The 15,768-nt window shown below is 35.6% G+C and overlaps 1 protein-coding gene across 1 annotated transcript in view; it reads left to right on the top strand.

Annotated features, from left to right (window-relative positions):
- Positions 1-15,768, top strand: part of JAKMIP1 (janus kinase and microtubule interacting protein 1) — a 187,036-nt gene that overhangs the window by 138,578 nt on the left and 32,690 nt on the right. The window contains exons 7-10 of the mRNA XM_074229806.1: positions 2,438-2,647; positions 4,369-4,488; positions 13,281-13,427; positions 14,854-14,994. Coding sequence (XP_074085907.1) covers positions 2,438-2,647; positions 4,369-4,488; positions 13,281-13,427; positions 14,854-14,994 — 618 coding nt within the window. The remainder of the gene's footprint in view (positions 1-2,437; positions 2,648-4,368; positions 4,489-13,280; positions 13,428-14,853; positions 14,995-15,768) is intronic.

Genomic DNA, 15,768 nt, shown 5'->3' with positions numbered 1-15,768 from the left:
TTTGAACAAATTACTCAATTTTTCAGTGTCTCAACTTTGCTATAATGGTCATTCAGTTGGTAACTGAGGTACCACTTGAACTTGATTCTTCTGACTCCTAGTCCAGCGATCTTTCCATTGAATCCAGAAGTCATATTTCACATATGGACAGTCTCCACATTGGTACAGTTTAAGGAACACAATGGATAAAGTGTTTTCATAAACCAATTAATTTTTTGCTGTTTTGTGGCTCTGGACTGAAGTAGTTACTCTATGTAGACTGCTTGCCACAAGAGGGCGCATATGAGACCATGCAAAATCCATCCTACTGATCCAGGTGTGTTTTGTTAATGGCATGCCAGTATCATTCTCTCTTCGGTATGCAACATATTGTGTGTGTGTGTGTGTGTGTGTGTGTGTGTGTGTGTGTGAGAGAGAGAGAGAGAGATTTCATTTTTCTAGAGAAGTTATTTCTATTCAGAACCTTATATACCAAAAATAAATAAATAGCTATCATTTATATTGTATTTACTATACATTTTATAGTCTTATAGAATCCAACTTGCCCAAATGGTTATCTATTTCAAGGCAATTTAGCTCAGACTCCCTCTCCATTATGACACACTGCCTCCCATGAAAAGAAAAAAATGTGTACTATAAAGGGATAGATAAGGCAGGTTATAGTAGACATACTGGATTTTCTAGCAATATCAAATTCTTAGAAAAGGAATTGTAGGCTGATTAGACTTGTTCATAAAAGCCCTTATCAATCATAGGTCTATATTTTCTCAATTTATATTGATACAATCATGGAAGGGAAGTTAAAAGAAATTTCATCCAACCCAACCATCACACAGGTTAGGACTCTGAGGTGAATGTGTTTATAATAGTAATAGCTCACTTTTATATGGCATTTTAGGATTCTCACAACAACCTTGTAAAGTAGGAAGTGAAAGTATTATCATCTTTACTTTGCAGATGAGGACACTAAATAATGGCAAAGTGAGTCATCCATATATCTATGTGACAATTGCCCTTTTAGTTGTAACTAAGGCAGAGCTGAGTGTAGGGGATGAAGGTGAAATTTGAATTCATGTCTATTAACTCAAAGCCCAACATGTATGACAAGCACTCCATGATATATCTTGGACAAGATGTTGTTCCTTTTCCAAGGTAAGAGAGGGTATTCAACCTTATACATTTCTTGACTCCAAAGCTGAAGTTTTCTCTATAATATCATAGATATTCATTGGTCAGACTGCATGTTAGCAAAGCAAACAATTAAATTATTGTTATAGGTTATCTAAAAAGTGTTAGCATCTTCCACTTACTTCTGACATTATCATTGTGAGAGCAGAAGGGGAATTCTGAAGTCTCTTTGGAGTTTGATTCTGGAAAACAACTTTCATGGAAGACAATCTTGCCATTTCTGTTAAGTTGGCCATACTTCAATTATGGGCATGACTGCATGTCCTTGCTTAAGGATCAGTAAATGTGCAGTTTGACTCATTGCCAGAAGTCTAGTATCCAGAAAAATAATCTAGAATACTTTGACATTCTCTCAGCTTTTCTCTTAGACAACAGGGAGGGTTCCTCCAACAACAATCTACTCTCCTGATCAATAGTGGAGCAAAATCACCCCCAGTTATGGGGGGTGTTCCTAGTGTTCTCTCAAAAAAATGTTAGATAGGGTGCATACTTAATTTGATGAGAGATGTCCCCTTCTAGGAAAGGTCCATGCCCTGCAACCCCCTCAAGTTGACTGAAGGAGACTTACTAAAATGATCAGGAATCTTCTAATAAATTCTTGCTCCATTGTGGTTGGAATGCTGGATCTAAAGTCAAGAAGACCCAAATTTAGATCTGCTCTCAGGAACTAGTTGTGTGACCCTGGACAAACCACTTGAACCACTACCTCAATTTCCTTATCTGAAAATTAAATATGATAATATCCCCTACTTTCTAGGGAGAATTTGAGGAGAAAATGAACTATTTGTAAAGCACTTTTGAATTCTTAAAGTGTTATATAAAGATTATTGGCTGTTATTCTCATCATTACTCTTGTTATCATTATTTCAAAGATCAATGAAAAATAATTCCTAAACAACTCTACTAAATTGTTTACTATAATTTTCATGAATGTCATTTCATAATGCTGATAGGAATGTCTTCTAAGTCTACTGTAATCTATCTTAAACATTTATTTATAATAATCCAAGTTCTCTTTTCTCCAAGATCATATAACCATTGAATAGTGAAACTAGAACTCTAACTTTAGATTTTAGGTTTTTCCTCAGTATATAAGGGGAACTACAATTCTTTCATGTTCCAATAGCTCAAGAACATTAACTTGCTCAGGTCTTCATCATCACCTTTGCCTGGATATAAGGCACCAACCAAGATGCAAGAATGCCCTCTTTATGATTACAAATCTAATTTGGCTTTCCTTCTTTCTTAGATGGATGAGATAAAAGGCAAAGACAGAGTGATCCTGGCCTTGGAAAAAGATCTGGGTGTGCAAGCAGGTCACACCCAGAAGTTACTTCTTCAGAAAGAAGCATTAGATGAGCAACTGGTACAAGTCAGAGAAGCAGAGCGTTACCACAGTAGCCCAAAGAAAGAACTTCCAGCAGGAATTGGAGATATCTCCGAGCTGATGGGTTTCTCGGTAAGGTTGTATGGTCTGATGAGACTTATTCATTCATCATTTAACTGAACTTTTTATCAAATATCTGTTATGTGAAAGGTATTGTATATATGTGTATGTGTGTGTGTGTATGCATGTAGATGTGTAGATGTGTGTGTTTAACAAATCATTAGTAGATCTTTGGGAGGTGGGAAAGAATAAGCATTCATGTGGCACTTCCTTATGCCAGGCACTGTCCATTACATTGATTGTTAGTCTTCTAATTTTTTCATTCATTCTTCCATTCGTCCAACAAACATTTATTGGGCACCCAATAAGTCCAGGGCACATACTAGGTGCTGGGGAAGATACAAAGATGAAGAAGACATGGTCCCTGCCCTCAACGAGCATACAGTTTATTTGGAGAAATAAGAAAGGTATAAAAATAACTATACAACAGATTAGAAATAGTGTGGTAGCAGTAGTAATTATTCACATTTATATGGCACTTTACTTTTACAAAATTAATTCTAGAATTAACTATTCATTCTTATAATTGTTCTGAAGCAGCAAGGTGGCAGAGTAGATAGAACATTGGACTTGATTGAACCACTACCTTATTTGATTATCATCACAGCCATGGGAGATAGTTGCTTTTATTACCCATATTTTACAGTTAAGAAAACCGAGGCAGTTAAATGTTAGATGATTTCATGTAGTTTGCAAATGTCTGAGGTTAGATTTGAACTCAGGTCTTCTGGACTTCTTATCTAGCATGCTATAGACTATATCACCTAGGAGCCTACAACTCAATATACCTGTGTTCAAAACCTTCCTCAGAAACTACCTGTGTGTATGTGACCTTGGGAAGTCACTGAATCCCTTGCAGTCTCCATTTCCTTTTCTATAAAATGAGGATAATACTATATAAGATTCTTGTGAAACATTTTGTAAAATTTAAAATACTATTTAAATTTATTTATATAAATATATAAACATAAATATATATACATATAATTTATAGTTGGCATATGTGTATATATCTAACTATATTTATATATACATATATAATTAAGCAGTTCAACTTTCATCTTACAAATAAGGACCAGGGGCTTAATGAGAAGAATTGACTTGACCAAGGTTACAAAATGAATAAATGGTGGAATTAAGTTTATTCCATCTCATATTAGACTTTTATAATTTCCTTGAAGAGGCCCAATATGCCATGCAAGATTTGAGGTGGAAAAGGTAACTTTTATTATAAAGCATTAAGGAAAAGACTTTATGGAGAAAATGATCCCTGAGTTTCACCTTAAAGGCTTGGCTGTAGAGAAAAGAATATTTCAGAAATGACAAAAGCTCATAGATAAGAAATTAAGAGATAATTTTAAGAAATGAAGAAGAATTCTTTTTGTTTTAAATTTTGGTAGGAGTAAAGTCTGAAAGAATACTCGAAAGGCAAATTTGGAGGCAGATTGTAGGAGGAACTTGAATGCCAGACTGGAGAATTTTCATTATATTATTTAAGGTATAATTGAAGAATTTTAAACAGGACAGTGAGTAACACAGCTGGAGTTGGACATCAGCAAAAAAAAAATGTCTCTGTTAGTGGTGTATAGGATATATTAGAGTTGGGGCAACTGGGAAACCATTTTTGAAGGCTAAACTATAAGAGTTTTTCAAAATTACTTTGAAATGTAAGGAATTTCCAGTACTTTATTTTCTTCTTTAAAATATGTTCCCCCCCCCCCCCCCCCCGCCAGGAGCAGCATATGGATGAACGAGATGTGCGGAGGTTTCAACTAAAAATTGCTGAGCTCAATGCAGTAATTCGGAAGCTAGAAGACAGAAATACCCTGTTAGCAGACGAGAGAAATGAACTGGTAAATCAATTTCTGCCAACACAGATGGCATTTTACTGGGCAAAATGAAGGATACTTAGGGGTAGTCAACTTTTCCTAGAAAACAGTTCAATGAAAATATGTTTATTATTACATTTAGAACCACAGACTATTAGAACATTTAGTGACTAGGGAACATTATCAATCAAAGACTAAATGACTACATCAAAAGATAATATAGAGAAGAGTCTTGATCTGAAACAGAGTGTGCATAGGTACCCTCTGAGATCCCTTTCATCTCTAATGTTCTTTGATTTTTTGGACATTGAACCTAGAGTGCTATAGTTGAAAAGAACTTCAGAACAGAGTCTATAAAATGTTAAAAATTGGAAGGAAAATAAGATAGCATCTATTCCAGGGATTATTTTTCTTTCTTTTTTTTAATTTCTTTTTTTTATTCTCATTTTGTACAAATGGTTTTTTACATTAATAAAATATTCTTGTTTACAAGTAAACAAAATACCCCTCCTCCCCCATGAATATAGATAGACTTGTTTGGGTGAAAAAAGTAAAGGGGAGAGAAAAAAATTAAAATAAAAAATAATAATAGTAATAATTGTAGGTATGGCCAGGTGGTGCAATGGACGAAGCAACAGCCTTGGAGCCACGAGCACCCGAGTCCACATCCAGCCTCGTAAACCCAACAATCACCCAGCCGTGTGACATGCAAGCCACCCGTTCCCCACTTCCCTGCAAAAACCAAAAAAGAAAAAAGAAAGAAAAAAAGACCCAAAATAAAATAAAATAGTAATAAAAGTAGGGGTGGCTGTGTGGCAGACAGAGCATTGGCTCTTGAGCCAGGAGCACCCGGGTCCAAATCCGGGCCCAGACACCCAAAGATCACCCTGATATGTGGCCCCAGGCAGGCCATCCAGCCCTACTTGCCCTGCACCCTCCCCCAAATAATCATAACAAAAAATGTGCTTGAGTCTTTGTTCCAACACCAACAACTCTGTCATGGGTGGATCTCATTCTTTATGATAAGTCCATCACAAAAGTTATTTCCATATTTTTCCACCCTTGCCATTGCTGATCGCAACTCCCTCCTTTCTTATTTTTCCACTACCACGTACTATATTTTCTCTCTCCTTTCACTCTGACTCGGCTGTAGGGTCACTTAGTGGCACAGCAGATAGATTCCTGGTCCTGGGGCCAAGAAGCCCTGAGCCCCCATACCACCCCTTAGGCCCAGAATCCACCTGGCCCTGTGGTCCTGGGCAGGCCTTCCATTCCCAGCCCCTTGCAAGAAGTAAGAAAGAAAATATGTTATATCTGACCACTCTCCCCCCATGGTCCATCCTCTCCTCCTTTATTCACATCCCCACCCCTTCCCCCTGCTCCCCCCTCCTTCTTACTCCAGATGTCTATACCCCATTGAGTATATTTGCTGTTTCCTCTCCTAGCCATCTCTGATGAGAGCAAAGTTTCCCTCATTCCCCCTTGCCTCCCCCCTTCCATATCATTGCAATAGCTCATTGTAATAAAAAAAAAATCTTATGTGAAATATCTTGGACTATTCCCCCCTCTCCTTTTTCTTTCTCCCATTCCATTTCCCTTTTTTTCTATTGACTCCATTTTTACACCATATTTTATCTTCGAATTCAGCTTTCTCCTGTGCTTCAACTATAAAAGCTCTCTCTACCTGCTCTATTAACTGAGAAGGTTCATATGAGTATTATCAGTGTCATTTTTCTATGCAGGAATACATGCAGTTCATCCTCATTAAGTCCCTCATATTTCCCCCCTCTCCTCCAATCTCCATGCTTCACCTGAGTCCTGTATCCGAAGATCAAACCTTCTGTTCAGCTCTGACCATTCCAAAAGGAACATTTGAAATTCCCCTGCTTCATTGAAAGTCCATCTTTTTCCCTGGAAGAGGACATTCAGCCTTGCTGGGTAGTTCATTATTGGCTGCATTCTAAGCTCTCTTGCCTTCCGGTATATTGTATTCCAAGCCTTACGAGCTTCCAATGTAGCTGCTGCTAAGTCCTGTGTGATCCTGACTGCAGCTCCACGATATTTGAACTGTGTCCTTCTGGCTGCTTGTAATATTTTCTCTTTGACTTGGGAGTTCTGGAACTTGGCTACAATATTCCTGGGGGTTAGTTTTTTGGGATCTCTTTCTCGGGGGGATCGGTGGATTCTCTCCATTTCTATTTTGCCCTCTGCTTCTAGAATAACAGGGCAATTTTCCTGTAGTAATTCTTTGAAAATGATGTCAAGGCTCTTTTCCTGATCATGACTTTCAGGTATTCCAATAATTTTTAAATTATCTTTCCTAAGTCTGTTTTCCATATCAGTTGTTTTTTCAATGAGATATTTCACATTTTCTTCTAATTTTTCATTTTTTTGGTTTTGAAGTATTGATTCCTGATTTCTGTTAAATTCATCAATCTCCCTGAATTCTGTTCTTTGTCTGAAGGATTTGTTCTCCTCAGAGAGTTTTCTTATCTCTTTTTCCATCTGGCCAATTTTGCTTTTTAAAGCATTCTTCTCCTCAATAACTTTTTGAACTGTTCTATCCATTTGACCTAAGCTGGTTTTTAGCATGCTATTTTCTTCAGCATTTATTTTGGATTTCCTTGACTAAGCTGCTGACTTCATTTTCATGTTTTTCCTGCATCTCTCTCCTTTCTTTTCCCAGTTTTTCTTCCAACTCCCTCATTTGATTTTCAAAGTCTTTTTTGAGCTCTATCATAGCCTGAGCCCAATTTCTGTTTTTCTTGGAGTCTTTAGATGCAGGAGCTTATGCTTCCTCATCTTCAGACTGAGTATTTTGATCCTTCTTGGGCTCATTTGCAAAATATTTTTCAATATTCTTCCTTTTGTTTCTCTCCTTGCTCATTTTCCCAGCCTGGGCCTGGTTTTGGGGTGCTTCCTGAGCTTTTGGGGCACTCCCACAAGGGTCTCAGTATGTGAGGCTCTGTCCTCCCTCCTGATCTGTGAATGACCATAAGCGCCCCCCTCTGCCACAGGGCTGAGGTGGAGGGAGCCCCTGCTGTTCTATGGGGGGGCCTAAACTGGGATCAGGATCTGAATGTGGTCAGAGCCCCAGAGTCCTGTTCCAGAGGCAGAGGACAGAGCTTTGCAGTCTCTCTTCACTCCCCTCCCTCAGCTCAATGGGCTCATGCCCTGGGGGCTCCTGGTTACCAGCTCTGCCTGCTTCTGTTTCCTGGATCAGGGCTGGGGAAAGACCATGCTGCTGGCTGTGTGCCCTGAGGGCTGGGCTCCAAATGCTAGCTCTGGCAGAGGTCCCCCCCCCCCCCCGCTGTTCCCCCACTTTGTGCCTGGTGCTCCCCGGGGTGCAGCTCAGGAGACTCCCCCGCTGCTGTGAGCTGAGACCCACAGCGCCCTGGGGCTGCCTCCTGGAGGCTGAGGTTCTTTGGCTGTGGCGGGCCACCCCTCTGGCAGGTTGCCTCTCCAATCCCGGGGAGCAGAGCCTTTCTGCTCTTTTCCAGGTTACCTTGAGTAGGAGAGCTGCCTCACTGGGTTCCTTTGTGGGTTCTGTCTCTCGAAAGTTTAGTTAGAGTCCTTAGCTGATGATTTTATCAGAGAGCTCCTAAGACTTGATCCCTTCTTGTAGCCATCTTGGCTCCGCCCCCTATTCCAGGGATTCTTGACCTTGATTTTTGCATCATAAACCGCTTTAGGAATCTACAGAAGCCTTTGGACCCCTTCTCAGAGTAATATTTTAAGTGCATTAAGCTAATTAAAGGGAATCACAAAAGAAACCAACTATCTAAATATAGTTAGCTGTATATATATAAACCCAAGTTCATAGATTCCTACTTTAAAATCCCTATCTACCTCTCCTTATTTTGGAGATGGGAAACTAAAGGTAAAATTGGTTTATTGATCCAATAAATCCAGAATTAGGATCATAATAGATAATAGTAATAATAAGTAATAATGAGTCATTTCTGACTCCTAAATTTCTTCATTTTTAGTCTTAGTTTATTTTCTTCTCTCTGCTTTACTGGAAATAGGTTAAGAACATTACTCCTAAATATATTACAGCTGGAGTGAAATTTTACATGGCTATTTTAATAAGAATTATAGGATTAATTCATTTTTTATTAATCTATTACATGTAAAAACAATTTTAGCATTCGTATTCCAAATATCTCCCTTCTGCTAACCCTCCCTTTTTTTAGTTTAAAATTGGGAAGCTAATTGAAAAGGAAAGAATTTTACAGAGATTATAGATGTGTAATCATATAAAACAAATTTCTTTGAGTTATACTGTGAAAGAAAACAGAGGACTTACAGGGGATATGGCAATGCCTAGGAAATTGAGAAAAGAGCAAAGAGTGAAGTTGATGGTCTGAGCCTTGTTTCAGTGATGGTTCAAGGTAGGAATCATCAGTTAGAAATGTGGGTCAGAATGACAAAGATATTTCTAGGATGAAAAGTCTTCTTGGAAAGAAGGAGGTAAGTCCAGAATTTTTGCAACAGAATTAGAAGAGAAGTAAACTGGCCATAATTGGCATGATTTAGAATAAGTAACCATAGACAATGATGAAACAAGATTATCATTTTTTTGTAGATGATATACTTAGAAAACCCTAGAGAATCTTTTAAAATAAAACTTATTTGAAATAATTAACAACGTAACCACTTTCACAGTATAAAATAGACACACAAATCATCAGCATTTCTACATTTTACTAACAAAATCAAGCAGGAAGAGATGGATAGAGATATTCCATTTAAAATAACTATAAACAGTATCTAATACTAGAGAGTTTACCTGTCAAGACAAACCCAGGGACTATATAAACACAATTACAAAACATTTTTACACAAATAACAATTAATTACTCATGGATAGGCTAAGCCTATATAATAAAACTCACAATGTTACAGAAACTAATTTACTTAGTAGGGTGTCAATAAAACTTTGAAGAACTAGAAAAAATAATAAAGTCTATCTGGAGAAACAAAAGATCAAGAATATTAAGGCAATCAATGAAAAGAAAAAACATATCATACTTCAAACTATACAACAAAGTGAAAACCATCAAAACAATCTGGTACTGATAGGAAATAGAGGTTGATCTAGGATAGATTAGGCACATATTATTCAGAGGTAAATGATCACAGTAACCTTATATTTGATAAAACCAAATATCTAAGTTATTGAATCAAGAATCCTATTTAACAGAAACTACTGGAAAGTAGTTTGATAGTAACTAAACATAGACAAAACTTCACATCATATCCTAAGATAAACTCGAAATGTGCAGATGATTTAGACATAAAAAGTGGTATCATAGGCAAATTAAAGGAGCATGGAAAAAATTTATTGTTGTTGCAATCTTGTCTGACTCAGACCCAGCTTGGGATTTTCTTGGCAAAATACTAGAGTGGCTTGCTGTTTTCTCTCTAGTTCATTTTATAGATGAAGAACTGAACAAATAGGATAAAATGACTTGCCCAGGTTCAATTAGTTAGTAAGTTAGTAAGTAATTGAACATTTGAACTCAGATCCTTCTGAATCTACACTAGGGGACACAATGGAAAGAGTACCCAATCTAGATTAATTTTCAAGTAGAGTTCTGAACTAGTTCAGCCATTTGAAACTGTCCCCAGAGGACTATAAAACTATTAATATCCTTTGATGCAGCAATAACCCTACTTGATTTTTACCTCAAAGAGATTAAAAAAAGGAAAAAGGTTATATATGTACCAAAATATTTATTTAGCTATCTTTTGTGGTGGAAAAGAATTGGAGATTGAAAAGATACCAATCAATTGGGGAGTTTGGATGAACATAAGGATATAATGGAATTCTGTTATGCTATAAGATATATATATATATTATATATATATACATATATAATATATATAAATGTAAAGTAAAATGAGCAGAATCAAAAGAACAAGCTATATAACAACAGTAATGGTGTAAAGATAAGTGAAAGTCTTAGTGACTCTGGTCAATATAATGTACATCATTACTCTAAAGAATTTATAATAGGGGCAGCTAGGGGGAACAGTGGAACAGCCCTGGAGTCAGGAGTATCTTGGTTCAAATGTGGTCTCAGACAATAATTAGCTAGCTGTGTGGCCTTTGGCAAGCCACTTAATCCCATTTGCCTTGCAAAAACCTAAAAAAATGAACTTATAAAATGCTATCCATTCATAAACAGAGAACTGATGAACTTGGTACAAATTAAAGCATATAGTTTTCCTTTGTTTTTCTTGATTTCCCCCCAGAAAATGACTTATGTGGAAATGTTTTACATGAATTCATATCTATAATAGGTATTACATTTTTTGCCTTCTCAATGGAGGGGGCAGAAATTGGAAATGAAAGTAAAAAATATATAAGCACCATTAGGGATCACATTCCTAATTTACAAGAAGTCAATAGGCTGTAAACTTTTATGCAGTGAAAAGACAAGTTAAAATTGCTTTGATCCCTACAGGAGAAGCTTACAATTGTCAAGCTTATAATTTCTCTCTGACTCCTTTCTTTCTCTAATATGATGTCTTTCTATCAGTTGAGTTATTTTTCTTGATGGACTCAATAAAGCCTAATTATTTCATTTAAGTATCATGGATGCTGAAAATAGTACAGTTTAATCCTTTTAAATAAATATTTGTTAAATGCTTACTGTGTACTACTCGATATTTGTGCTTAGTGTTAACAAAATGTTAATTGAGCAGATTTTGACCTCAAGAAATTTGGAATATTATAATGGGGAGAGGATGGGAGGAATTTTTATTCCTTTATTCAACAAATAATAATTAAACAGAATATGTAATATTTTATTTGATATAATTGGTATAAATGAAATTAAGTTATTATTTAGTTCTTTTTGTAAGATATCATTTAAATTAAGCAAGTAATTATTTTTTCTAATGTATATAAATACCCATCCTGGATACTGCACATTTTTTAGTGATAAGAAGTGACTGAAAGTGCTAAGGGGTGAGTGGGTAGTGAGAAAGTACAGGGAGGGAGTCAAAAGTGTTGGAGCACTTGGATAATAAAAGATAGAAGAGGGAGGAAATAATAGATCTAGAGAATAACAGAATCACAGAAATTGATATTTACTATCTTAGAATATTTGTAGACAGAAAGGAGAAACATTTTGGTGCAATAGAAATGGCACTAAATGTGAAGACCAAAGACTTTGGCTCAAATCTAATCTTATACTTAACTTGTGTGGCCTTGGCCAAATCACCAAATCTATTTGGATCTCAGTTTCCTCATCTGTAAAACAAGCAGGGAATACCAGTGTAAAAAACATCTAAATTCTTCTAGCCCAAAATCTATGACATTAGAGAATTTAACTTAACCATTGAAATGATACTCTCCATCTGTTTGAAAAATTTTGCCCTTACAGAGCATTTTTTACCCCTGCTAGATTATTTCATTGTTATCACACATCTATGAAATTGGAATTTACTAATCTTATTTTTAAATTGATGTAGAAAGTGAGATTCCCAGGAGTTAGAAGAGTTTTCCAGTTTTATAAAGGTTATTAGATGATAGATTTGGGATTCAATTTTGCATTTTTCTTTTCCTGTCTTATGCTTTCTAAATCTTATACTCTAAAACTTTCTTCTATCAGAACTTCCCTGACCTCTTTTAAAAGGATACTTACAGGGAAAGATTGCTTTAAACAGAACTGAGAGGGAACTAGAAATGCATAGTGTCCAAATGGTAAATGTTTGATTTCCTTTCCTCTTTGCCAGCTCATACCTGTCAATTTGAATCTTTCTTTCCTTTGAACCATAGAGAGAAGCTAGGCTCATAGCCTTTGTTTCCCTACAAGCTTGAAGGTGAAATATCTCTGTACCCTTAGGTCGAGAAAGTTAGGAGTGAAGAAGAGAAAAAGGAGCACAGGGATATGAGAAATCATTGGGATGCTTCAGGAAAGTAAAAATATTACTGTAATTTCTAATGTATGGAGCTAGGGAACAAGCATGCTGAAGATAGAATACATAGATACATACAGAAATCTATGCACATGCATACATGTATGTATACATTTACATACCTATGTGCATGTATATATACATTTTTCTTTACATGCACACACACACACTATATATATATATATATATATATATTTACACTTATTTATATCTTATCTCTGATGCATAATAGCTGTCTGGGTAGGTCATTTAACTTTAAACTTTTCCATACAACTTTTTAAAGATAAATTACAGATGAGTTACTTATTTGCAGAAGAGGAATGCACTTTTCCTTTGGGAATTCCTGACTCCGATGACATAGCAATATGGACATTTGTAATTCCCTGCTATCCCCCTCCCCAGAATAATTAGAAGAATGTACCCTTAGATTTTCAGAAAAAAGCAACAAAATAAAACATTCACCTTCCTTCATTGATAGGATCAGAAAAAAAGACAAAGGATACAAGTAGGGTTAATTGTTGCAAATTTCCATAGACGTTGTTCTTCCATGTATAGCAGATTCTGATATGACATTCTTGGCTGATTTGCTCAAGATTTTGCTCTAGAAAATAGTGCTAAATGAATACAAATCATAGATTCAATATGCTGCTTGAGTCATTGGGATTTGTACATGGTCTTGGGCTAGCTTGGTAATTAGTTAATCCCTATATCTGGGCCTTGATTTCTTTCCCTATAAAATGAGTATGTGGAGATAGATAATTCCCAAGGTTCATTCTTCATCTGAAACAGTATGATTCTCTTATGAATTTTTAAAAGCCTCTCCATTTATATCCTTAGGGATCAAATTTATTTGGTCATTTTTCTCCATTTGTTTAAAATCCTAGTTGAAACGCTCACGTGAAACAGAAGTTCAGTTGAAGCCTCTTGTTGAAAAAAATAAAAGAATGATGAAGAAAAATGATGACTTGTTGCAGAGTATACAAAGGATGGAAGAAAAAATTAAAAATCTCACAAGGGAAAATGTCGAAATGGTAAGTCCTTCAAAACTTGTGGAGTGTTCCATTTCCAAAAGTATTTATTTATGCAGGTACCATGAAGAGAGTGGTAAACATTCTGTATGTAGATTGTGTTGTTCCCTCCCTTTTCTCACATCAAATCTTCCAAGATTTAAACTACTTTCTTTTTTGTCTAGCTCAATTTTTATGACTATTTTAGCCTTTGAGGACCTCTTACTTCTTTAAAGTCTCATTGTACATGCAATCTCCTTTCCATACAATTTAGTCACTGTCTCTGTGTGATTGAATATTGTTCTATAATCATTTTATGCATGTACGACTTCAAGATCTACGAGGGTAGGAAGCATATATTTTTACTTTTTCCATGCCCCTCTCTAAATTGAACTCACATAATATGTTTAATAAATGCTGATCACATGGAAGATGTGTAATAGATGCTTGTCTTCTTATAAAACACTATCTTCCATTCCAAGCGCATATAAATATTTTTAAAAGGTGATACTATTATTGTTATAGCAAGCCAGCTAGCTAGGGTAGTGGATAGAGCACTGAAATTAGGAAGGCTCATCTTCCTGAATTCAAATCTAGCCTTAGGTGCTTACTGGTTTTGTGACCCTGGGCAAGTCATTTAACCTATTTGCCTCAATTTCCTCATCTATAAAATGAACTGGAGAAGGAAATGGCAAACCACTTTAGTTTCTGTGTTAAGAAAAATTCAAATGGGGTCATGAAGAGTTGGATCTGACTGAAACGACTATACAGTAACATAGAAAGACAATATAGTTTGATAGAAAGAGTTTGGAGTTTGAGTTAGGAGACCAGACTTCAAGAACTGAGTCTAATTAAATATTAGCCTTGGAACTGTACATAGTGCTTAATTTCTGAGACTCATTCAATTATAAAATTCAGGGGATATTTAACACTATTTGCTTCAAGGGATTGGTTTTAGGATAGCATTTTATAATTCACATCATACCATGTTTTATATATATATGGAGAATAATGGATAGACTCCTGAATATGGAGACATGATTACTTAACTTCAAATCCTATCCTAACCCTTCCTATTTGTGTAATTTCCTAAGCTTCTCTGACTTTCAGATAACTCTTAAGAGAATAATTTACAGATAGGTTGTATTCATTATTAGTGAAAAGGGTTTCTACTTGAACAAAATTATAGATTCTTAATTTGTTGGCTACTATAATATACAAAATATAAGCTATTATACATTCCTTATAATTTGCTAGGTTGCATTTGGTAATGCTGCCCATGGAGACCATCACATAGAAATGCAAAAAAAATAGAACATATAGTGACCTATTAAACTTAAACATTTATGGGGACATGGAGTAGTGAAATGAAAATCTGTATATTGAAAAGCATCATCATGACGTCTAAAAGTTAAATCTGATTCATAGTTTCTCTACATTTTTTTCCCAGAAAGAAAAATTATCTGCCCAGGCTTCTTTGAAGCGTCACACTTCCTTGAATGATCTCAGCCTTACCCGGGATGAACAAGAAATTGAATTCTTGAGGCTTCAGGTCATGGAACAGCAGCTAGTGATTGATGATCTCTCCATGGTACTGACTTCATTGCTGTTTTTTTTTTTTTTGTTCAGTGATCCATGAAATTTCAAAATTGGAATAGGATGTGCTTTTTGGTCTCAGGGCACTTTTATATTCTTAAAAGTTGCTGATAACCTTCCCTAATACTCTTCAAGAGCTTATGGTTATTTGGATTATATCCATTGATATTTATTACATTAGTAAATTAAATGTGTTAGTATTATCATAAAAATAATTTTGACCTTGTAGATTTCCTAAAAGGGCCATAAGAATGACCTGGTACCTCTAAACTATGCTTGGAGAATTGCTGTGCTCATATAAAGTGACATTAAAATACCAATCTTAGTGTTACATTCTACTCTTAGGAGCTAATGAAATCAGACCATTTTGAGAGGACATTGTTCTTTGACTTTTCACAAAAGTAACACTAAAATAAGTATTATAATGGATAATATCTATATTTTATGCCTAAATGATAGAGAAATCTTTGGCATTTACTGAATGTCAAAGACCCCAGGCAATTATCTATGACAGAGGTTCTTAAAAGAGTCTATATTTTTTTAGATTTTTGATAACTGTATTTTAATATAACTGGTTTTCTTTGTAATCTGATGTATTTTGATTTCTGCATTAAAAAAATCCTTCTGAGAATTCTACGTATTTTATGCCTTTAAAAATATTTTTTTTCTGAATCCACCAGTTTCCCCAGATGACCAGAAAGGTCTATGCCTTAAAAAAAGGTTTAGAAACTCCTGATGTGGGAATTTACATTTAAGAATTTTTACTGAT

The sequence above is a fragment of the Macrotis lagotis genome, chromosome 3, assembly GCF_037893015.1.
Source record: "Macrotis lagotis isolate mMagLag1 chromosome 3, bilby.v1.9.chrom.fasta, whole genome shotgun sequence".
Taxonomy (NCBI): domain Eukaryota; kingdom Metazoa; phylum Chordata; class Mammalia; order Peramelemorphia; family Peramelidae; genus Macrotis; species Macrotis lagotis.
The sequence above is the reverse complement of the archived record's forward strand: the minus strand, read 5'-3'. Positions and strand labels throughout refer to the sequence as shown.